This window comes from Pogoniulus pusillus, chromosome 21 (assembly GCF_015220805.1).
Source record: "Pogoniulus pusillus isolate bPogPus1 chromosome 21, bPogPus1.pri, whole genome shotgun sequence".
Lineage (NCBI taxonomy): Eukaryota > Metazoa > Chordata > Aves > Piciformes > Lybiidae > Pogoniulus > Pogoniulus pusillus.
The window spans coordinates 3,828,016-3,853,245 of NC_087284.1; the positions used below are offsets into that span (position 1 = coordinate 3,828,016).

The following is a 25,230-nucleotide window of genomic DNA, read 5'->3' on the forward strand; positions in this document are numbered from 1 at the left end:
TTACATTTGAAAACGTCTTTGACTGTACTGATTAGGAGTCCTCACTAAGGTCTAGACTCAACCTGTGTTGGGATCATATTACTGAAAGCAGCAAGTGCCAGAAAACCAAATCCAGGCTGACACCAGCTGTGAAACATGAGAGGGATACCATGCACTGCCTGGAGCTGTGGCCTAATCCCAAGTGTAAGAATCACATTTTGGCCTTTTTTCACCCCCTATGATGTAAACCAAGAAACTTAACAGCCAACCACTTGTACCTTTCAAAGGCACAAACCCTATGAGGAGAGGCTGAGGGAGCTGGGGGTGTGCAGCCTGGAGAAGAGGAGGCTCAGGGCTGACCTCATTGCTGTCTACAGCTCCTTGAAGGGAGGCTGTAGCCAGGTGGGGGTTGGCCTCTTCTCCCAGGCAAGCAGCAACAGAACAAGGGGACACAGTCTCAAGTTGTGCCAGGGGAAAGTCTAGGCTGGATGTTAGGAGGAAGTTGTTGGCAGAGAGAGTGATTGGCATTGGAATGGGCTGCCCAGGGAGGTGGTGGAGGCACCATCCCTGGAGGTGTTCAAGAAAAACCTGGCTGAGGCACTTAGTGCTATGGTCTGGTTGACTGGATAGGGCTGGGTGCTAGGTTGGACTGGCTGAGTTTGGAGGTCTCTTCCAACCTGATTGATTCTATGAGTCATGAAAGTCTCTTCTTACCTAATCAATCTCTCCCAGCTCTGACACATATCCCTCTCACCTTCTCTACTTTTCACTACAACATCAAAGCCTCTCACTGGGAAGTTAAGCCTCAGTTTAGGCAAACATTTCTAGAAGCAATCATGCTCCTGTACATAACCAAAGCCTGGCTGGGTTTCCATTGGTCAGCTCAGGTTGTTTTCTCTGGTTAGATGTTAGCCACCCCAGCAAAGCAGACCATCTCAGTGTGACACTGGAACACTTCAGCATTCAGGATTCTGTAGAAGCCAGTAGTATTTGAATTTCAAAGCCTTAAATTGCTAGGAGATTTCAAGTATTATGTAGTCATTGCACAGCTTGTGGGATACCAAGATATACAATATTCTATTCTCTCAATTTGCTCAGAAAAGCTCCCCATCCTCTAAGACTGAAATTTCATTTCAAGTTGGGTAGGTTACTTTTTTTCCCCCTGCTATAAGGGGTTTAAAATGAGCCTGCATAGTGCTAAGGCCTCATGGGTTTTCTGTGTTTACCAAAAAGGACCTCCCTGATGTTCTTAGGAATTTGAGCCAGCAGGAGAGCAGGATTCCAGCTAGAAAGAAAAAGGAGGTTATAATATCCAGTTGTAGCCTGGGCAGATGGCATCAGGAGTTGTGCTTTCTGAAAAGCTTCATACCCTGGGGGTTAGCCTGAAAGGGTGTGATGCATTCTTCAAGGAGGCTAGAAAGAGTAAGATGATGGAAAAGAAACAGGTTATTAGAGCAAGAGAAACAAAAATGAAGAAAGGAGAGGGGAAGGAGACAGAACCTAACAAAACTCAGCAAAACAAAAGGCAGGAGGGAAAGGGTCTATTTATTTAGGGGTTAGAAACAGCAATGTGCTTAATATCAACTTCCTCCTGCTCCTTAATAGAAAAAGGCTGAATTTATAGAGGGCAAAAAATAATGTTCTATGATTCTTCATTAGATTTAAACTGAACAGCAGCTCCTCAGGTATGAAAAGCTCTCCTGAACCATCTCCTTCACAAAAGCAGTTACCTTCAGAAGGGTGACAAAAGAGTGGATGTGGTGCTTGAGGCTGTGGTGTAGTGATGAAGGCTATTGGGATGAAGGTTGGATTGGATGATGCTGATGGTCCCTTCCAAGCATAGCAATTGCTAGTGATGAGATGTTGTGCTGAGGGCTTTGGTTTAGTCAAGGACTTGTCAGTGTGAAACTAATGCTTGGACTTGATGAGCTTGAAGGGCTTTGCCAATCTAAGCAATTCTGTGATTCTGTGAGAAGTTTGTAAGGCAACTTTTCCTATCTTCTTTTTCTGTCTTCTTGGTGTGAGAGGGCAGAAAATAAGATTTCTTCCTGTGTTCCTCCAGATTGTGGGGCAGATGTTGAGCAGGAAAATACATCAAGGAATATATTAATCATCCTGGCCTAGCTCAGGAAGAGTGTGGCCAGTAGGACAAGGGAGGTTATTCTGCCCCTGTACTCAGCTCTGGTCAGGGAACACCTTGAGTGCTCTGTCCAGTTCTTAGGATCATAGGATGTTGGGGGCTGGAAGGGACCCAAAGAGATCATAGAGTCCAAGCCCCCTGCTGGAGCAGGACAGTGCTCTCTAACACAGATCACAGAGGAACACATCCAGACAGTCCTTGAAAGTCTCCAGAGAAGGAGTTCTGGGCTCCTCAATTCAAGAGAGATGCTGAGGTGCTGGAATGTGTCCAGAGAAGGGCAACAAAGCTGGTGAGAGGCCTGGAGTACAGCCCTGTGAGGAGAGGCTGAGGGAGGTGGAGGTGTTGAGCCTGTAGAAGAGGAGGCTCAGGGGTGACCTCATTGCTGTCTACAACTCCCTGAAGGGAGACTGTAGCCAGGTGGGGTTGGTCTCTTCTGCCAGGCAAGCAGCAACAGAACAAGGGGACACAGTCTCAAGCTGTGCCAGGGGAGGTCTAGGCTGGATGTTAGGAGGAAGTTGTTGGCAGAGAGAGTGATTGGCATTGGAATGGGCTGCCCAGGGAGGTGGTGGAGTTGCTGTCCCTGGAGGTGTTGAAGCAAAGCCTGGATGAGGCACTTAGTGCCATGGTCTGGTTGACTGGACAGGGCTGGGTGCTAGGGTGGACTGAATGATCTTGGAGGTCTCTTCCAACCTGGTTGATTCTATGGTAATTAAGATACACCATGAAAATAATAAAAACTATGAAATAACAGCATTAAAGGAGATTTAAAAAGAGGCAGGCAATATAAAGAAGACTCAGAAATAAAAATGAACAAACTCTAAACATGACCATTGCTGATCCTACAATTAAGGAGAAAAAAAACCCAATCCTTGGAACTGTTTTGCAATCCCTATTATAATTAACATAAGCCTCAGGAGTCAGAAGTGCTCAGATTGTGATCATTTCCTGGGGTATTTGTGTGCAAGGAATATAGCTGTCTCTGAACATGAATGATAGACCAAATGGGTAGGGAAAAAACTGTAAATAGTCCCAAGGCCAGCTGTGGCAGCAAAAACAATTTCTGAGAATGGTGGTGTATGAAAAAGAGAAACTAATTAGTCCTGGGACTTCCTGTATGGTGCTGTAAAGTGCAATCTAACATTCTTGTCAATTTGGAAGACTTCATTATAGATCCTCGAGTTTTTTCCACAGCCTTGAGTACTTCAGAACAGAAAACTTGTGTCTCCTAAATGCTACTGGAAGAGGATTTCTTAGCAACAACTGTTCCTCTGGCAAAGAATTGCTCTTTGCCAGCTGAAAACAGGTTTTTCACACTTGCTGCCCAGATCCTGATATATCACACAATCAGTCAGGGTTGGAAGGGACTACAAGGAGCAGCCAGTTCCAACCCCCCTGCCATGCCCAGGGACACCCTACCCTACAGCAGGATGGCCAGAGCCCCATCCAGCCTGGCCTCAAACACCTCCAGCCATGGGGCATCAACCACCTCCCTGGGCAACCCATTCCAGCCTCTCACCACTCTCCTGCTCAACAACTTCCTACTCACCTCCACTCTGACTCTCCCCACCTCCAGCTTTGCTCCATTCCCCCCAGTCCTGTCACTCCCTGACAGCCTAAAAAGTCCCTCCCCAGCTTTTTCTAGGCCCACTTCAGATCCTGGAAGGCCACAAGAAGGTCCCCTCAGAGCCTCATGGATTCAGGTTATTTGTGAAGTCAGATGTTGCTCCTCCTACAGAATGCAGCAGATTTTGCAGAAGCGTTGTTCAGAAGAGACTCTTCTGTTTGGACACTGATTTTTGAACAACTTCCTGATTTGGTTCACTGTTATCTTGAGAATGGTCACTTTATATTGTAGAAATGGTAGGAATGTGAAGCACAGCACAGGCCACAAATGGTGGCTTTGCATGTGGTCTGCTGTATATGTGCAAAGGAAATGAAGCTGCTTTACGTTCCTGGATGAGGACTTCAGTAGCTTCTGGAGATGCTGAGGTCTTTTCAGAGGCTGAGGCAACAACAGAAGTAAATCCCTACTGCATGTTATCCTGTGCCTCTGAAGCTTCTGGACTGAACCAAGTTGGCACAGAGTTTTAATACACTTAAAAATACAAAATAAAAGGAAAATAGAGATGATGAGGATGATGATAATGAAGGTGAAGAAGGAAGAAGAGGAAGGAAGAGGAAAATGAAGAAAGAAGAAGAAAATAATAGGGAAGAACATTAAGAAATAAGAAGGAAGAAAAAGAAGAAAATGAAGAAAGAAGGAAATTGAAGAAAGTAGAAAAAGAAGGAAAATGAAGGAGGAACAAACTGAAGGGGGAAGGAGGAACAAACTGAAGGGGGAAGGAGGAACAAACTGAAGGGGGAAGGAGGAACAAACTGAAGGGGGAAGGAGGAACAAACTGAAGGGGGAAGGAGGAACAAACTGAAGGGGGAAGGAGGAACAAACTGAAGGGGGAAGGAGGAACAAACTGAAGGGGGAAGGAGGAACAGACTGAAGGGGGAAGGAGGAACAGACTGAAGGGGGAAGGAGGAACAGACTGAAGGGGGAAGGAGGAACAGACTGAAGGGGGAAGGAGGAACAGACTGAAGGGGGAAGGAGGAACAGACTGAAGGGGGAAGGAGGAACAGACTGAAGGGGGAAGGAGGAACAGACTGAAGGGGGAAGGAGGAACAGACTGAAGGGGGAAGGAGGAACAGACTGAAGGGGGAAGGAGGAACAGACTGAAGGGGGAAGGAGGAACAGACTGAAGGGGGAAGGAGGAACAGACTGAAGGGGGAAGGAGGAACAGACTGAAGGGGGAAGGAGGAACAGACTGAAGGGGGAAGGAGGAACAGACTGAAGGGGGAAGGAGGAACAAACTGAAGGGGGAAGGAGGAACAAACTGAAGGGGGAAGGAGGAACAAGGACATGAAGAAAGAAGATGTGTAACTTGTCTCCTCTCCCTTATAAACAAGATGAATGTTTGCCACTGATCAGACCACACTGCACCAGGCCTATTTAGAATAGCAGCAAATCAGTACAAGACTGCATTCAGTTGTCAAGCAAAAACTATATACTGATCTTTTCCTAGTAGACTCCTGGCTCTTCCCACCATCAGTCATCTATGCCATAAGGTGATAGGTTGCTTTGTAATCCACTCAGACAAAGTCTAAAATAAGGACTTCATTTCTGTTAGGATGTGGCAGATGATGACATGTTTAAAACTGGATTCAGAATGTGAAGGTGGGATTTTTTTCTGTCATTAAAGGAAGCAGAAGAAATGTTAAGGCAGATTACTCTGACACTCACAGAGAGCAATTCACCAGTGTAGATTATGGCACAAGCCAATATCAGGAGGTTCAACAAGACCAAGTGCAAGGTCTTTCCTCTGCGTCGAGGCAATGCCAAGCAGAAATGCAGGCTGGGCAGTGAGTGGCTGGAGAGCAGCCCTGAGGAGAGGGACTTGGGGGTGCTGGTGGAGGAGAAGCTCAACAGGAGCCAGCAGTGTGCACTTGCAGCCCAGAGAGCCAAGCAGAGCCTGGGCTGCAGCAGGAGAAGTGTGGCCAGCAGGTGGAGGGAGGTGATTCTCCCCCTCCATTCTGTTGAGACCCCACCTGGAGTACTGCATCCAGTTCTGGAGCCTCCATTACAAGAAGGATGTGGAGATGCTGGAGTGTGTCCAGAGCAGGGCCAGGAGGATGCTCAGAGGGCTGCAGCAGCTCTGCTGTGAGGACAGACTGAAAGAGTTGGGGCTGTTGAGTCTGCAGAAGAGGAGGCTGTGAGGTGACCTTCTTGTGGCCTTCCAGGATCTAAAGGGGGCCTACAGAAAAGCTGGGGAGGGACTTTTTAGGCTATCAGGGAGTGACAGGACTGGGGGAAGAGCGAGGCTGGAGGTGGGGAGAGTCAGAGTGGAGGTGAAGAGGAATTTGTTGAGCATGAGAGTGGTGAGAGGCTGGAATGGGTTGCCCAGGGAGGTGGTTGAGGCCCCATGGCTGGAGGTGTTTAAGGCCAGGCTGGCTGAGGCTGTGTGCAGCCTGCTCTAGGGTAGGGTGTCCCTGGGCATGGCAGGGGGGTTGGAACTAGATGCTCCTTGTGGTCCCTTCCAACCCTGGCTGATTCTGTGATCTATACACATATGACCCTTGAGATTAGGCTCAGATAGGCTGAAAAGTTTTCCTAACAGAGTTGGGGTGTCTTTTGCAAGCACAGCGTGCCCACGACCTTTGTGATGAAATGAGGAGAAAGAGATGGAACAGGCCACATGTGAAGGGTCCAGAGGTATTGTTTGGCATCTGTTATCATATAAGTCCATTTGAACACAGGTAACACCTTTTTATAGTTAGGTCAGGAACTTCTAAATGACAGCAAAAGCATTCCTGCAGAAGGACTCACAGGGGCTGCCCAGAGCATGGAATCTGCATCGTGAAGAATTGAGAACATTAAGCATTTTACATGCTCTCTTCTGCCCTTTGTAGAAGAATGTTGGCAGTGGACCACAGCACAATGATAGCTTGAGTGAAGCCACAGAGAGTTTTCTTTGAGCAAATAGTAAAAATAATTAGCCCAGAAGAGACTGGAAAATCTTTCAGTCCCTGAAAGAACACAGAGCATCACTGAGGTTGTGAAATATCACAATATCATCAAGGTTGGAAGAGACCTCACAGATCATCAAGTCCAACCCTTTACCACAGAGCTCAAGGCCAGACCATGGCACCAAGTGCCACGTCCAGTCCTGCCTTGAACAGCTCCAGGGACGGCGACTCCACCACCTCCCCGGGCAGCCCATTCCAGTGTCCAATGACTCTCTCAGGGAAGAACTTTCTCCTCACCTCCAGCCTAAATCTCCCCTGGCACAGCTTGAGGCTCTGTCCTCTTGTTCTGGTGCTGGCCACCTGAGAGAAGAGAGCAACCTCCTCCTGGCCACAACCTCCCCTCAGGTAGTTGTAGACAGCAATAAGGTCTCCCCTGAGCCTCCTCTTCTCCAGGCTAACCAATCCCAGCTCCCTCAGCCTCTCCTCGTAGGGCTGTGCTCAAGGCCTCTCCCCAGCCTCGTCGCCCTTCTCTGGACACGCTCAAGCATCTCAATGTCCCTCCTAAACTGGGGGGCCCAGAACTGAACACAGTCCTCAAGGTGTGGTCTAACCAGTGCAGAGTACAGGGGCAGAATGACCTCCCTGCTCCTGATGACCACACCATTCCTGATGCAGGCCAAAAGGACCCTTAAAAGACCACCTCAAAAACTCTATTAAGGATGATTAAGTTTGCTGCCTAAAGAGGACACCACCCACCAATATTCCAGAAGTCAAAGTAGCCTGCAGGGATGTCTCCCACACATAACAAGCATCCAGTGAGAAAATCCTCCCTAAAACCAATAGAAAGGGTCTTCTCATGGAGAAGAGTCTATGACTATGTTCATATTCATCAGATATTGACCTCATTTGTGATTTCAAGGGTAAAACAATCCCCCAGAGTTTAAGAATGCAAAATGAACTAAAAACTGGTACTGGCATTTCATGCTGAATTGTTTGCAAATGCAGATTCATCCAGGCCTAAGATGGACATGCAGAGTTACTCAAATGTAACATAACATTTTAGTCTAATACCTGTCAGAGAAGTACACAGGACATGGAGTGCACACTGCTACTATGATTCCAATCTCGCAGCATTCTCATGGAAACTGTTGTCACTGTCTCATTCCCAAGAAATTACTTGTAAAGCCTTTTCTGATCTTGATTCTGTTTCTAAGACTGAGGTGGTTGCATTACCAGAATTTCTATTCCTGTAGCACCTGTGTATTACAGAAGCACAGAATTTGTTAGATTGGAGAAGCCCTTCAAGCTCATTGAGTCCAAGCATTAGTTTCACACTGACAAGTCCTTGACTAAACCAAAGCCCTCAGCACTAGGAATTGCTATGGTTGCAAAGGACCACCAGCATCAGCCAGTCCAACCTTCATCCCAGCAGCCTTCATCACCAGACCATAGCCTCAAGCACCACATCCACACTCCCTTTAAACACCTCCAGGCATGGTGACTCCACCACCTCCCTGGGCAGCCTGTGCCAGTGCCTGAGCACCTGCTCAGGAAAGAACTTCCTCCCAACAGCCAACCTAAACCTCCCGATGCAACTTGAGGCCATTTCCTCTTGTCCTAGCATTAGTAACTGGGGAGAAGAGACCAGCTGCAGCCTCACTACAACCTCTTTTTAGGTAGCTGTAGAGGGCAATAAGGTCCCCTCTCAGCCTCCTCTTCTCCAGACTAAACACCCCCAGCTCCCTCAGCTGCTCCTTCTTAGGAAGTGTATATGCAGAAAACCTACCAGGGTTTGTGTTTTGGCACCCCTGAGAACAAAAGAGTGTGAAGGGATTTTAGCTGATAAATAGATCTCCAGCATCTGCTAACATACTCATAGCAGTCGTCTTGTTCTCTGAGACTTTGGCTATGCAGGTTTTGCTCCCTCTGGGGTCAATCTCCAGGAATCAAAATGCTGTTTCAGTATAGAGCAGCTGCCCCCAAAGTTTTGTTTAAGCTGTCCAGCCATCGAATTCCTTACCTATGGGGGAAAAAACCAGCAGAAGGAATAATTCAACACAGTTACTTGCTCCTCTAAACTCTACTTCATGAAACAGGATTGCTGTGTCACAGTCTTTGCTCTAATCTTTTTTTTTTTTAATTGTATGTTCTAATTGAAATTTTACATTGAATTGTAAAAACAAAAATAATCAAGAAACAAACAAACAAACAAAAACCCAATCAAACAAACTAAAGAACCCCAAACAAACCGAAGACAACAACCAAGAAAAAACAACTTCACACAGTTCTGGAGCCCCCATTACAGCATGTGGAGATGCTGGAGTGTGTCCAGAGAAGGGCCAGGAGGATGCTCAGAGGCTGCAGCAGCTCTGCTGTGAGCACAGACTGAAAGAGTTGGGGCTGTGAGTCTGAAGAAGAGGAGGTTCCCAGGTGACCTTCTTGTGGCCTTCCAGGATCTGAAGGGGGCCTACAAAAAGGCTGGGGAGGGACTTTTTAGGCTCTCAGGGAGTGACAGGACTGGGGGGAATGGAGCAAAGCTGGAGGTGGGTAGGTTCAGGCTGGAGATGAGGAGGAAGTTTTTGAGCATGAGAGTGGTGAGAGGCTGGAATGGGTTGCCCAGGGAGATGGTTGAGGCCCCATGGCTGGAGGTGTTTAAGGCCAGGCTGGCTGAGGCTGTGGGCAGCCTGCTCTAGGCTAGGGTGTCCCTGGGCATGACAGGGGGGTTGGAACTGGATGATCCTTGTGGTCCATTCCCACCCTGACTGATTCTATGACAATGAAAAGTGATGTCCTGAAATTCAGTGAGTTGAATGCAGGTATTATGGCAGGCAAACAAGCCAAACAAGCTGGTCTGCTGTAACCCAACTGGACAGCCTGAGTAATTTTCTGCACAGAGCTCTGCAGATCTTGTCCATGTCAGTAAAGAATGAGCATTCTGATAGTTTAAATTTTCATAGATGTAATAATGTTGTTATGGTGGTTTTTTTCTTCACACATTTCTGCTGGGTAAAAAACCAGATGGATCAGAAGCTGTATCAATTCATGCTCCTTAAGTCATGCTCCTTTTCTTTGGGCTACCAGAAGAAACTCAATCTCTGAGCCTCAGAATAGATAGCTGTAGGGCTGTAGTGCCAAAGTCATAGAATGGTTTAGATTGGAAGGGACTTCAAAACTCAGCCAGTTCCAACCCCCTGCCATAGGCAAGGACATCTCCCACTTCAACAGGTCGCTCAAGGCCTCATCCAACCCGACCTTCACCACCTCCAGGGAGGGAGCATCCACAACCTCCCTGAGCAACCTGTGCCAGTGTCTCACCACCCTCACTGCAAAGAACCCTTTCCTGCCAACTAGTTTGAATCTCCTCTCTGCCACTTTAAACCCAAGTCCTTGATTTTGGGTCACATCTGTGAAATAGATCGATGCAGGACGATATGACAACTGGGAAGCAAATTTGCTCTCTCCTTATTAATTTAACCACAGTTTCATTATGAGGTTGACAGCAATAATGGATTAAGGGGAAAAATACCATTGCATTTCATTCCTCCATATTATGTCACATTGCAGAATGAACTGTGACATGTCTGTCTGGTTGTCTTAAGCAACAGACAAGTAGAAACACAGGGAGAAAGTACAACAGTTTGGCTCTGAGAACACGAGTGGAGAACGTGACTGTACACTTGACCCTTTAAAAACTGCAAGAACCTCACAGTAAATTAAAATATGTCTGAGATTAGTCACATCCTAGAAAATACTGAATGCTAATGTTTTCACTGCAATCTGTTCCTCCAAAAGTTCTCTCCTTCACACAGAGCAACTGCTTAGCTTTTTAGGAAGTGCTATACCCTGCATCTTGAAGCATTTATTTCTCATGTCCTGCCACTGCACCTTCTTCCCTATTAGAAACAATTGTGAAGTGGGATTTTTTTCCCCCATTTTTGTGTTGGTACTAGCAGAACGCCTGCAGCTTTATAGAGATCTGTCAGAAATGCCAGACAATATTGGTTTACTTTAATTACTCTAAATCCTTGACATATCAAGCAGTGTAAAAGTAGATTAGGGAAGGAAATTTTGTATATATGACAAGAGTGCTTCCCTAAAATCCTTACAATCAATGACTAAGATACCATTGCATTAGCAGTGTGCTGCAGAAAACACTGACAACATTGCAGAAGACTGTATTTTGGAACAGTGTTAAGTCATAGAATCAACCAGGTTGGAAGAGACCTCCAAGCTCAGCCAGTCCAACCTAGCACCCAGCCCTAGCCAATCAACCAGACCATGGCACTAAATGCCTCATCCAGGCTTTGCTTCAACACCTCCAGGGACGGTGCCTCCACCACCTCCCTGGACAGCCCATTCCAATGCCATCACTCTCTCTGCCAACAACTTCCTCCTAACATCCAGCCTATACTTTCCCCTGGCACAACTTGAGACTGTGTCCCCTTGTTCTGTTGCTGCTTGCCTGGGAGAAGAGACCAACCCCACCTGGCTACAGCCTACCTTCAGGTAGTTGTAGACAGCAATGAGGTCACCCCAGAGCCTCCTCTTCTGCAGGCTGCACAGCCCCAGCTCCCTCAGCCTCTCCTCATAGGGCATATTAGGATTAGGCATTTTAGGAGGGACATCGAGATGCTTGAGCGTGTCCAGAGAAGGGCGATGAGGCTGGGGAGAGGCCTTGAGCATAGCCCTACGAGGAGAGGCTGAGGGAGCTGGGATTGGTTAGCCTGGAGAAGAGGAGGCTCAGGGCAGACCTTATTGCTGTCTACAACTACCTGAGGGGAGGTTGTGGCCAGGAGGAGGTTGCTCTCTTCTCTCAGGTGGCCAGCACCAGAATGAGAGGACACAGCCTCAGGCTGCACCAAGGGAGATTTAGGCTGGAGGTGAGGAGAAAGTTCTTCCCTGAGAGAGTCATTGGACACTGGAATGGGCTGCCCGGGGAGGTGGTGGAGTCGCCGTCCCTGGAGCTGTTCAAGGCAGGATTGGACGTGGCACTTGGTGCCACGGTCTGGCCTTGAGCTCTGTGGTAAAGGGTTGGACTTGATGATCTGTGAGGTCTCTTCCAATCCTAATAATACTGTGATACTGTGATATTACAAAATCTATTATTACTACAGAATCCCAGAATTAACCAGGTTAGAAAAGACCTCTAAGATCATTGAGTCCAACCTTTCACCTAATCCTTCTAGTTAACTAAACGATGGCACTAAGTTCCTCATCCACCTCCTCTTAAACATCTCCAGGAATAGTGACTCCACCATCTCCCTGGGCAGCCCATTCTAATTGCCAGTTACTCTTTCTGTGAAGAACTTCTTCCTAACCGCCAGCCTAAAGTTGAAAAAGTAACATTTATTAACAAATCTAACTGATAATGTAATTGGTTCAAACGACTTCTCATAAGTAACATGTGTCAACAAAACTAATTGATGATGCAGTTGGTTCAAATGACTTCTCATCACATGCAAGAGTTGCTCTGACAATGTCATCTTAAATCTTTCCAGTATGTTTTTTGTCTTTTAAAAGCTGTTACCATACAGTTTAAACCTGGAAAATGAATACTGCACTCCTGTCATAAACATTATTGGACAGGCATTGCAGTTGCACAGTAGCCCTTCTTTCCAGTTTAAAGCAGAGGCAGTATGTAGAAGCTTCTAGAAGTTCATGGATGCTCCCAGAGTTTGCTTACCTAGTTTTTTTAGGAGTCTTTGAAGTGAACAACTTAAGCTTGTTGGCCAATAATGCAAATGTCAAGGTTCCTGCTTGCTGATGTTGTGCTGATTGTTAACTTGTGGCCACAAGCGGAACAGTCCAACGCAACGGCAAGGGTGTTACTTGCATCCACGATCCCTTTGCTCACCACACAGAACACCTGGAGGTAGCCATTCACATTACATTTCTTTCTAAGGCCAGTGCTCCTTGGGGTGCAAAACCAGTCAGGTTTCAGGCTGTCAGTGCTCCCTGACATACCCGTAGTCTACAACTACCTGAAGGGAGGATCATATAATCAGAGAATCAAGCAGGTTGGAAGAGACCTCCAAGCTCAGCCAGTCCAACCTAGCACCCAGCCCTGTCCAGTCAACCAGACCATGGCACTAAGTGCCTCATCCAGGCTTTTCCTGAACACCTCCGGGAAGAGTGACTTCACCACCTCCCTGGGCAGCCCATTCCAATGCCAATCACTCTCTCTGCCAACAACTTCCTCCTAACATCCAGCCTGAACCTGCCCTGGCACAACTTGAGACTGTGTCCCCTTGTTCTGTTGCTGCTTGCCTGGCAGAAGAGACCAACCCCACCTGGCTACAGCCTCCCTTCAAGGAGCTGTAGACAGCAATGAGGTCAGCCTTGAGCCTCCTCTTCTCCAGGCTAAACAACCCCAGTTCCCTCAGCCTCTCCTTATAGGGTTTGTGTTCCAGGCCCCTCACCAGCTTTGTTGCCCTTCTCTGGACATCTTCCTCAACATCTCTCTTGAATTGAGGAGCCCAGAACTGGACACAGCACTCAAGCTGTGGCCTGACCAGTGCTGAGTACAGGGGAACAATAACCTCCCTTGTCCTACTGGCCACACTGCTCCTGATCCAGGCCAGGATGCCATTGGCTCTCTTGGCCACCTGGGCACACTGCTGGCTCATCTTCAGCCTATTATCTATCAGGTTGTAGCCAGGTGGGGTTGGTCTCTTCTCCCAGGCAACCACCAATAGAACAAGGGGACACAGTCTGAAGTTGTGTTGGGGTACGTCTAGGCTGGATGTTAGGAGGAAGTTGTTGGCAGAGAGAGTGATTGGCTTTGGAATGAGCTGCCCAGGGAGGTGGTGGAGTCACTGTTCCTGGAGGTGTTCAGGAAAAGCCTGGCTGAGGTATTTAGTGCCATGGTCTGGTTGATTGGTCAGGGCTGGGTGCTAGGTTGGACTGGCTGAACTTGCAGGTCTCTTCCAACCTGGTTGATTCTATTCTAACACCATGAGTGCTGGTTAGCTGCTTCTGTGCTGCTAACAGCTGGGAGCAAAGCACCAGGAGCAGCTCCTCTGAAGCTTTGCTTCTTGTCAGCGTCTAGAAAGATGCAAGTTCTCCCTCCAGATGTAAAGAAAAAAGCATTTAGGATGAGGAGCAGGGCTTCAAAATCATAAACCCCAAAAAGGACAGGAAAATTGCTAGTGGGCATACACTGGAAGAAAAACACACATCTGGAATTTATTCTTTGCTTCAATGGGTTGTCCTTTATTGGATATCCTAGTGGAAACAGCAAGTTTCGTGTTGGGAACATGGTGCTTTTGTTTACCTGTGTTTTTTTCTTGGTTTGGTTTGCTGTTGGGGTTTTTTTTTCCTCTGTAGGATGCTACTAAAACATACACCCCTCAGGTTGCTATTCTAAATATCACAGTATCATCAGGGTTGGAAGAGACCTCACAGATCATCAAGTCCAACCCTTTACCACAGAGCTCAAGGCCAGACCATGGCACCAAGTGCCACGTCCAGTCCTGCCTTGAACAGCTCCAGGGACGGCGACTCCACCACCTCCCCGGGCAGCCCATTCCAGTGTCCAATGACTCTCTCAGGGAAGAACTTTCTCCTCACCTCCAGCCTAAATCTCCCCTGGTGCAGCCTGAGGCTGTGTCCTCTCGTTCTGGTGCTGGCCACCTGAGAGAAGAGAGCAACCTCCTCCTGGCCACAGCCTCCCCTCAGGTAGTTGTAGACAGCAATAAGGTCACCCCTGAGCCTCCTCTTCTCCAGGCTAACCAATCCCAGCTCCCTCAGCCTCTCCTCGTAGGGCTGTGCTCAAGGCCTCTCCCCAGCCTCGTCGCCCTTCTCTGGACACGCTCAAGCATCTCAATGTCCCTCCTAAACTGGGGGGCCCAGAACTGAACACAGCACTCAAGGAGTGGTCTAAGCAGTGCAGAGTACAGGGGCAGAATGACCTCCCTGCTCCTGCTGGCCACACCATTCCTGATGCAGGCCAGGATGCCACTGGCTCTCTTGGCCACCTGGGCACACTGCTGGCTCATGTTCAGGCAGGTATCAATCAGTACCCCCAGATCCCTCTCTGTCTGGCTGCTCTCCAGCCACTCCGACCCCAGCCTGTATCTCTGCATGGGGTTGCTGTGGCCAAAGTGCAGCACCCTGCACTTGGAGCTATTGAACTCCATCCCCTTGGACTCTGCCCATCTGTGCAGGCGGTCAAGGTTCCGCTGCAGAGCCCTTCTGCCCTCCTGTCAACGTTCACGGCACCCCTTTGAACTGACTCACAAAGCTCATTATTCACCTTTTCAAAGCTTTTCTCTCTAGGGAAAGCAGTACCCGAGAGGGCTCTGTGTGTGTGTGTGTGTGTGTGTGTGTGTGTGTGTGTGTGTGTGTGTGTTCGGGCGCAGCACGCCGGTCACTGCCTCGGATTGCACTGTCAGCTCCGGGGCTCTGGAGCACTTCCTGAGGCTTTACAGCAGATCCCCTGTAAAACCCTTAGGAACCCGAGTGTCCGAAACAAGAGTTGGGGGGTTTGCCAGCAAGGTTCTCAGCTCTCGGTGACCTCGGGCTGCAGTCGTTTGAGGATGTTAATGTTACGATTTCGCAGATGAGCCTGAGCTCCCCGATAGTAAAGGGACAGCCGATCTGGGCAAGGGCGAGCTCCCTCCTTCACTGCTCTTGGCGCGGCTCAGGCCCCTAACTAAAATTTGTAACAGGCAGCAGCTGCTAAGGGTTTTCGCTCTCCTGCTTACCCCAGTTACCAGGCCGGCGCCCCTGGCTTGTGCGGCCGCCTTCCCTCCAGCCCGCTGCAGGTTTCCCGGTGGATGCGGCCCGTGGGCGGGCTCGGCCCGAGTCGCTAGGTGTGCCCCCCTGGGCTGTGCCCCGTGGGGCGGGCGCAGCGGCGGCCAGCGCCGTGGGTGTGGTGCCGGCGGGGCCGGTCGCGCCCTGTCGCGCCCCGGGCAGCAGAAGCGGCAGCCGCGGGCAGCCCTAGCCGGGCGCGGTGCGTCGCCTCCTGCGGGCACCGGTTGCCGTTCGGTGAGGACATTCAGCCGCTTAGCGCCCTCTCCGTGGCTTCAGCTGCTCTCCTCTAACGGGTGCCGAACGAAAGTTTGTGTGGTAGGGTGCTCGGGCTGCAGCAGGCCTGGTCTAGCGGGTAGGTACGTGAGCGTATACCGAGGCTGGCCCCCCGGAGCAGCTGCTGTACAGCCGGGTGCCGATTTGGGCCGTGCCGCGGACTTTTGAGGCCGCTCAGCCCGAGCCGCTGGCCGGTTTCACCCCAAGGGTTGGGAATGCTTTAGCAGATTAGCTGCTCCGGTAATCCGAGGGCGCCAGGTGCCGGCGCAGCCTAAGGTCACAGAGAGGCCTGAGTGCGGCTGGGGGGAGGGGGTCACCCAGCCCTTTCGCCCCGCCCGAGCAGGGCCAGGGGAGCCGGGCGCCGCCGCCCCCGCTGACGCCTCTGCCTTTCCTTTCTGCAGCAGGGCCCGGGGAGCCGCGGCGCCCACCCGGGCGGCCCGGAGCCGCCGCCGCCGCCCGCCGCCCCGCAGCCGCGGGAGCCCTTCGCGCCCAGCCACGGCAGCGCCTTCCACCTGCCCGAGCCCCAGCACGCCGCCGCGCTCTACTACGCCAGCTCCACGCTGCCGGCGCAGCGGGTGAGCTCCCCGTTGCCCGCACAGCCCGGCGGCTCCCCCACCAAGCTGCCGCGGGCCGGCTCCGCCGCCGAGGGCGCCGCCTACGCCACCGCGCAGCGCCTCTCCTCCCCGAAGCAATCCCCCAGCCGCCTGGCCAAGTCCTACAGCACCAGCTCGCCCATCAACATCGTCGTTTCCTCGGCGGGACTGTCGCCGTCCCCCATCCGAGTGACCTCCCCGCCCACCGTCCAGTCTAACATTTCCTCCTCTCCTATCCACCAGTTAAGCTCCACCATTGGCACTTACGCCACCCTGTCGCCTACCAAGCGGCTGGTTCACGCTGCCGATCAGTACAGCAAGCACTCCCAGGAGCTGTACGCCACCGCCACCCTGCAGAGACCCGGCTCCCTTGCAGGTAATTCGCGGCCGGCAGTGCTCTGGGTCCGCGGCTGCGGGGGAGGGGTGGCGGGTGGGGGTGGCGGAGGGGGTGTGAGGAGTGGAGAGAAGGGGAGAGGCGCGATGCCGCCGCGTCCGCGGAAGGGAGTGGGGGTTGAGGGGCGAGGCAGGGGGAAAGGCCGCCTCGCCGGCACCGGGGCAGGGTGACACGGCCAAGGAGGGAAAGGAGCGGGGTGGATTGGACAGAAAAAGCGTTTGGGGGGAATTGTGGTTTTCGTTCCGGCAGCGGAGAGTGGGAAGACGTAGCCCTCTGCCTGCCTGCTTCTTTAAGAAAGTACCTTTCTTCTGCCACCTCATCCCATCTCCCGCTGCCGGGCAGGTGTGCTTGGTGTCAGGGGGGTGCGGGGCTCGGAGCGCTGGGCGCCGAGCTGCCTGCTCTTTCCCACGGTGCGGGTAGGGAGTACGTTACTATGGTGAATCCATCTCTGCCGCGATCAGAAACTGGGAGCGTTTTGCAGAGTCGCTCTTTCCCAGATTTACAAGCTGCTTTGGGGTATTTGACAAGTTTGGGGCTACTTAAGAGGATCTCCCAGCGTACCAACTTGTGTCAAGTAATAGGCAGCGGTTATTTGGCACCGAGCGTTCTTCAGGGAGTAGGTTGTTACAGCTGATTTAATGTCTCTGTAACCGCAGGTTTTGAGCAGCTCCTCTAAATGAGGTACTGGTGCACTGTTCTCTCAGCTAAACTGAGCATCCTTCAGGGGTGGCTTGCTTTTTTTTGTGTTCTCAAAATTTCCAGTTTCATTGCTATAGTAACAGCTGCTATGCTCATATGTTCTCTTGTGTGACATAAATAGATTTGAAGATAAATAGGATACATAAAGAGGTTTGGTTCTGCTTATCAGGCAGGTACACAAGGTTTTTTTTTCCTAGAGTTAAAAACCTCATCCCCCTCCTTTCTCTTCTCACCCATCACCTCTCCCCCACTACAACGGTTGTTGACATCCTGTATAGTTCCAGGGGGTCTAAAGATACAGATGAAATTGAGTGATAATAACATACTGTACTAATGTATTGTTTTGTAAGAACTATTTGATGGGTTTTTTTTTGCCTAAAGAGTGGTGTTTTAAAGGCTTGTTTCTGTAACGCTATTTTTGAAGTTCAAAATGTGTAGAGATGACATCACTAAGTGATGCCAAAATCGAAGTCTCACAACACTTATGTTAATCATGTTGTCAAGTGCTCAGTCTCAAGTTACAAAGCGGTTTATTTAGCAGCTACATTAGTATAACTTCTCCCCAGCGTAGTCCAACGTTGTTTGCCACAGTCTTTGTGAACTGGAAATGTATAATACCCACAGGCTTAATATTTTAGGGAGCTTTGGGAACATCTGTGTGACTCTACACAGGTACTGAAGGATCTCTCAGCATCAAAGGAACAGGGGATAATTCAGTTTAAAACTTCTGGGTATGAACTGCCAATATTCCCTTGATTTATCTTTGTTATGTGGTAGAAGTCTTTGCTTTAGGTAGTTTCTAACAGACACAGTCCCTGTTTCTTTCTGTACTTCTAGCATTTGAATTTGTATTGGTTTGCTTTTGAAGAAACCTCTGATGGGAGCTTAGAGATTGTTCTGTAGGACATAAAGTCCATGACTCTGAAGTGCTAGAATATTAAGAGAAGCTGCTCCTCCCATGCTAGACTCAGGTTGAAAGACAGGTTTACATCATAGAATCAACTAGGTAGACTTTTTTTTTGGCTTTCTGAAAGGCCAGTAGCAATTGTACAAACCTGTGAGGAGAGGCTGAGGGAGCTGGGGGTGTGCAGCCTGCAGAAGAGGAGGCTCAGGGCTGACCTCATTGATGTCTACAACTACCTGAAGGGAGGTTGTAGCCAGGTGGGGGTTGGTCTCTTTTGCTAGGCACCCAGCAACAGAACAAGGGGACACAGTCTCAAGTTTTGCCAGGGTAGGTCTAGGCTGGATGTTAGGAGGAAGTTGTTGTGAGAGAGAGTGATTGGCATTGGAATGGGCTGCCCAGGGAGGTGGTGGAGGCACTGTCCCTGGAGGTGTTGAAACAAAGCCTGGCTGAGGCACTTAGTGCCATGGTTTAGTTGATTAGCTAGGGCTGGATGGATGATAGGTTGGACTGGCTGAACTTGGAGATCTCTTCCAACCTGCTTGATTCTATGACAGCACTTACAGGAACTTTCTAGCTAATTAAATCTACAGAAAACTACTTAGGTTAAAGTTAATGAAATAGTTTTCCCTCTTAAATATATATATATATATATATATAAAAAGTATATATATTTATATACAGTCATAAATTCAATAAAAATAACCAAACAAACAGCTTAAACACTTTCTGAATGTCCAACCTGGTTGATTCTATGTCAGCACTTACAGGAACTTTCTAGCTAATTAAATCTACAGAGAACTACTTTGGTTAAAATAAATGAAATAATTTTTCCCTATTAAATATATATATAAAAAGTATGTATATTTATATACAGTCATAGATTCAATAAAAATAACCAAACAAACAGCTTAAACACGTTCTGAATGTCCAACCTGGTTGATTCTATGACAGCACTTACCGGAACTTTCTAGCTAATTAAATCTACAGAAAACTACTTTGGTTAAAATAAATGAAATAATTTTCCCTATTAAATATATATATTGAGTATGTATATTTATATACAGTCATAGATTCAATAAAAATAACCAAACAAACAGCTTAAACACCTTCTGAATGTCCAACCTGGTTGATTCTATGACAGCACTTACCAGAACTTTCTAGCTAATTAAATCTACACAAAACTACTTTGGTTGAATTTAATGAAACCAATTTTTTTTCCCTCTTAAAAAAAATATATATAAAGTGTATTTATTTATACACACTCATAGATTCCCTAAAAATAAACAAACAAAAAGGTTAAACACTTCCTGAATGTCCAACCTGGTTGATTCCATGACAGCACTTACAGGAGCTTTCTAACTAATTAAGTCTACAGGAAACTACTTAGGTTGAAGTTAATGAAACCATTCTATTTTCCCTATTAAATATATATATATATGAAGTGTGTATATATTTATACACACTCATGGATTCCTTAAGAATAAACAAACAGGTTAAACACCTCCTGAATGTCATTTTTGTTACGATCAATCCTATCAACAGCCCAAGTCTCATAACATATCTTAAAGCTAAAATACCCAAATACTTTTGTTCATTAGCTGTCCTGGTTAAGGCTGATTGGAACAAATGCAAGGGTCTTTGAATCATAGAATCATAGAATCAACCAGGTTGGAAGAGACCTCCAAGATCATCCAGTCCAACCTATCACCCAGCCCTATCCAAAAGTTGGAGTTAGTGTAGGTGTGTGCAAAAAAACCTTGATCTTAGGTGACTTATTTTGTAACAAACAGGAGATCTGTACCTTGCATTAGTATTTAGGTGACAGATATGCAGAGGTAGAAAAAAAACAGAACTTGGAAAAGCCATAAGTAAGAAACACCTAAGTGGAAGCAAGAGTATGTTGGTAAATAACCTTCCTCTCTCTTTCTTCAGCGTGGTGACCTGCTTTTCAAGTAGTCCTTGAAAGGAGCTCTGTCACATGAGCCATTCTTGTGCAAAAGTTTTCTCTTGTGTGCTTCCACTCCATTCCCATTCCTTAGTTGTTCCTCAGAGCCTCCTGCCATCCCCCCAGCTACACATTTGCTGGCAGTGTTAAGTGCCTGACTAAATCTAGACTTTCACTGGCTCACTGAAGTCAGTGGACTACAGAGGCTGAAACCCACGAGTGTGCTTCTGAGTTAGGCGTGATCAGATCTTAAGGATACTGCTAAGGGAGTCTTTGTTTTATTTCCCTGTGTAAAGGGTTAACCTTCCTGGGGGAGTAGTTTTGACCCTGACCCCAGGTCCTCCTGACTCCTCCCCGGGGTGGATCTGAACACTACCAGGAGTGATGGTTAGCCCACTACCCGGAGTGGTGGTTAGCCCACTACCAGGTGTGATGGTTAGCCCACTGCCACTCCCTGTCTAGACTCCTATAAAAAACAGAGAGGCTTCCTGTCTCTTTCTCTCTCTTGCCCTGCCTCCCTGCTTGCCAGCATCACCATTCTGTTTCCTGCTACACTTTGTTTTACCACGTGGCCATAGTCCACGTGGTGGACAGAACTGTTGCCATCAATCTGGTTGTATTTAGAATCATAGAACCAGGCAGGATTAGAAAAGACCACAAGGATCATCTATTTCCAACCCCCCTGCCATGCCCAGGGACACCCTACCCTAGAGCAGGCTAGCCTCACTCTCAGCCAGCCTGGCCTTAAACATCTCCAGCCATGGGGCCTCAGTCACCTCCCTGGGCAACCCCTTCCAGCCTCTCACCATTCTCATCCTCAACAACTTCCTCTTTACATCCAGTCTGAATCTCCCCACCTCCAGCTTTGCTCCATTCCCCCCAGTCCTGTCACTCCCTGAGAGCCTAAAAAGTCTCTCCCCAGCTTTATTGTAGGCCCCCTTCAGATACTGAAAGGATTTGATTTTCCCTTCCCTATACTTGTAACTCCCCTACCTCAAACACCTTGTTATTTGTTCTATTAACAACTTTTGAGTCTCTGGGAAATGTGAACCAGAACTGAGACAACCTGTAAGCATTTTTATGCTCAGAACAGGTTTAATATTTGAACACTTAAGCATATCACCTTGCAAGAGTTTTCCATTCAGCGTGTTAGAAATCATACCCACTGAAAAGGAGAGCTAGCAGTTGTGTGTTGAAAAAAGAAATGTTCAGTAAATGAGGATTTTGCTTCTTGTTCACAACATCCAAAGCTGGGCTGTTGTTTTGTTTCTGTTTTTCCTTTGAGAGAGAGGGGGAGGCGGAGTGGAGAATGCTTACCACATTGCACTGATTGATAGCTTGCCTGCTGTGAAGTTACATTGGTCTGTATGTGTCATCATGGGGATGATGTTACTCAAAGCAATTATTTTTTTCCTTCTTCCCTTTCTTTTTTAAATCTAAGTGTTTGTAGTAAATACCAGGGACACAAGGAATGCAAATAATGCACGTGTGTTCAAGCATCATGCCCAAAAATGAAATGACTGCTACTGGATCTGAACAAACCACACAATATCAGTGCCAGGCTTGGATGTTTAAAAGAGGGAAAACCTTTAGATACAATCAATTTTTCTTTCTTTTGTTATTTTAAAGATAGTAATTGAAACCAAGATTGTGTACATCACAAACATAGATTGCTTAAACCTGAACCCATGTGAGATTGAATCCCGAAGAGGTGTCGTTATTTATGCTGATTCCCTCCAAACTCGATTATGAAACAACTTCAAATGACAAAAATGGCAATTCTTAGACTGCAGCCTGAATTTAAAATAAGACATGCAACAGCATGCAGTGACTCAGTTTTAACCAAGTAACCTTAGAAACGTCTTCAGAAATGCTTTTTAGTCTAGTTACACTTGAACTGTTAGCAGTGCCAAGCATGCACATGTATGGGTATGTGTGTACATGTGTGTACGTAGTCATTTATGAGGGCAGGCTGGAAGGGTTGAGTCTGGAGAAGGGGGTGGCTCTGAGGTGACCTTTTTGTGACCTTCCAGGATCTGAAGGGGGCCTACAGAAAAGCTGGTGAGGGACTTTTTAGGCTGTCAGGGAGTGACAGGACCGGGGTGAATGAAGCAAAGCTGGAGGTGGGGAGATTCAGCCTGGAGGTGAGGAGGAAGTTGTTGAGCAGGAGAGTGGTGAGAGGCTGGAATGGGTTGCCCAGGGAGATGGTTGAGGCCCCATGGCTGGAGGTGTTTAAGGCCAGGCTGGCTGAGGCTGTGGGCAGCCTGCTCTAGGCTAGGGTGTCCCTGGGCATGACAGGGGGGTTGGAACTGGATGATCCTTGTGGTCCATTCCCACCCTGACTGATTCTATGACAATGAAAAGTGATGTCCTGAAATTCAGTGAGTTGAATGCAGGTATTATGGCAGGCAAACAAGCCAAACAAGCTGGTCTGCTGTAACCCAACTGGACAGCCTGAGTAATTTTCTGTACAGAGCTCTGCAGATCTTGTCCATGTCAGTAAAGAATGAGCATTCTGATAGTTTAAATTTTCATAGATGTAGTAATGTTGTTATGGTGTTTTTTTTCTTCACACATTTCTACTGGGTAAAAAACCAGATGGATCAGAAGCTGTATCAATTCATGCTCCTTAAGTCATGCTCCTTTTCTTTGGGCTACCAGAAGAAACTCAAATCTCTGAGCCTCAGAATAGATAGTTGTAGGGCTGTAGTGCCAAAGTCATAGAATGGTTTAGATTGGAAGGGACTTCAAAACTCAGCCAGTTCCAACCCCCTGCCATAACCCTGACTGATTCTATGATTCTTATGAGCCTGCACTTGCAGTTTTTATTCTTAGTCTACCTGCCTCATTGCTATGATATGCAGTTAAGGTTTTGGAAGTTTTTTCTGCTGTTCCAAAGTGTATTTGGCTGTTCAAGCAACAGTCTGAATCCCAAAAGCGTAGTTTGTAAATACCTGCTTGCAGCTTCCACACGTGGACTGAGCTGCAGAGTGCTGCTGAGAGCCAAACTCAACACAGCAGCCCATTTTGCTGGGAAGGATTGTGTCTGGAAGACCAAGCAGCAGAAGCATGGGAAAAACCCTTTCAAGAGGCAGATCATTGCAGATGTGCCCCCTCTCCATAGCCCTCTGAAGTGCTAGTGTGTGCTGGCCTCCTGTGTGCTAGTTTGAAGCTAGCTGGAATGTTTTGGTGAGAAGAATTAGATGCTAGGCTGTGAAAAGGAAACAGTGGTGGTGTCTGCTGCACTCATAGGCTTGCTGAGATGGATAAAATCAAGAACATAAATATAGATTACTGAGTTGCTCTCTCTGGTTCTTGCTGCCTCCCTTTTCTCCCTAACCTGCTGTCTAGCTAATCCTTTTGCTTTTTAACCCCCCTGGCCAATGCTCCAAACTCACCTTGAACGTAAGGCAAACTCTGTGATAAGGTGGAGAGGTGAAAAAGAGGTGAAAGGGTGGTTGGGAGCCCCTCCTGGAGACTCTGGTTTCTGGGAGGGCTGTTGTGTTTCTGTATTGCTTTTTAAACTTATATATATAGCTGTATATGTTGTAAATACCTACTTCCATATTGTGCTAAGCTGTAAATATAAAGCTGTGTAAAGGTAAAGTGTCCAGTCCCTCCTCAGGAAGCAGGGCTTCAGTATGCATGGCAGTTGCTCTGGTGGACAAACACCATTAACAAATCCCCCCTCACTTCCTTCTGTGTTTCAGCTTTTATATCTGAGCTCATGTGTAATGGTGTGGAATACCCTTTTGGTCAGATTGGATCAGCTGGCCTAGCCACATCTCCTCCCTAGGTCTTGCCCACCCCTCAGCCTTCTGCTGGGGAAGAATGTTGGAAGAGCACAGCCTTGGTCCTCAGCAGTAGCCAAAACACTGGTGTGTTACCACGGTGCTTTCCAGCCACCACTGCAAAGTGCAGCACTACAAAAGGTGCTGTGGGGAGAGCTGACTCCCTCTCAGCCAAACCAAATAGGCTCTGCTTAGGGAGCAGGTGCAGAGAAGGGCAATGAGGCTGGGGAGAGGCCTGGCAAACATGACCTATGAGGAGAGGCTGAGGGAGCTGGGGGTGTTTAGTCTGGAGAAGAGGAGGCTGAGAGGGGACCTTATTGCCCTGTACAGCTACCTAAAAGGAGATTGCAGTGAGGCTGCAGCTGGTCTCTTCTCCCCAGTTACTAATGATAGGACAAGAGGCAATGGCCTCAAGTTGCATCAGGGGAGGTTCAGGTTGGCTGTTGGGAGGAAGTTCTTTGCTGAGCAGGTGGCCAGGCACTGGCACAGGCTGCCCAGGGAGGTGGTGGAGTCACCATCCCTGGAGGTGTTTAAAAGGAGAGTGGCTGTGGTGCTTGAGGCTATGGTCTGGTGATGAAGGCTGCTGGGATGAAGGTTGGACTGGCTGATCCTGGTGGTCCTTTGCAACTATAGCAATTCCTAGTGCTGAGATGTTGTGCTGAGGGCTTTGGTTTAGTCAAGGACTTGTCAGTGTGAAACTGATGATTGGACTCAATGAGCTTGAAGGGCTTTTCCAGTCTGAGAAATTCTGTGCTTCTGTGAGAAGTAACTCTTAGCAGAGTTAGAGAGTATCAAATACATGTTAGTGATAACAAGGAAAGTAAGCCTCTTTGTGGGTTTTAAGCTGTATGCAAGTAAAATACTCTTTTGAGACTGCATCAAACCCAGATTCCCACATACTTTTGCAAATGCTGACAAGACTTCACCTCATGCACCACTATTCAGCTTTTGGCCAGGACATTATATACATAAAGAAGGTACAAGTACAGCATTAACCCACAGCCAAGGTGGATCTAAATTATCCCAGAACTAGAAGCTCTCTGTGGCTTAAAATCCCCACCTGAGACACAGGACTGAACAAATGAAATGGTCAAGGTGTGATGTGCAGTTATACTTTGGACAGCTAATGAAGGAAAGTATTTGGGTATTTTAGCTTTTAAGATATGTGTGAGACTTGGGCTGTTGATATGACTGATCATAACTAAAAGGGCATTCAAGAGGTGTTTAACCATTTGTTTGTTTATTT

At 48.0% G+C, this 25,230-nt stretch overlaps 1 protein-coding gene across 4 annotated transcripts in view; it reads left to right on the forward strand.

Annotated features, from left to right (window-relative positions):
- CTNND2 (catenin delta 2) overlaps positions 1-25,230 on the forward strand; it is a 704,219-nt gene that overhangs the window by 401,048 nt on the left and 277,941 nt on the right. For 3 of the 4 annotated variants that reach the window (XM_064160790.1, XM_064160789.1, XM_064160791.1), the window contains one exon: positions 16,060-16,627. In XM_064160790.1, the coding sequence (XP_064016860.1) occupies positions 16,060-16,627 (568 nt within the window). The remainder of the gene's footprint in view (positions 1-16,059; positions 16,628-25,230) is intronic. The other variant, XM_064160792.1, reaches the window with a different exon arrangement.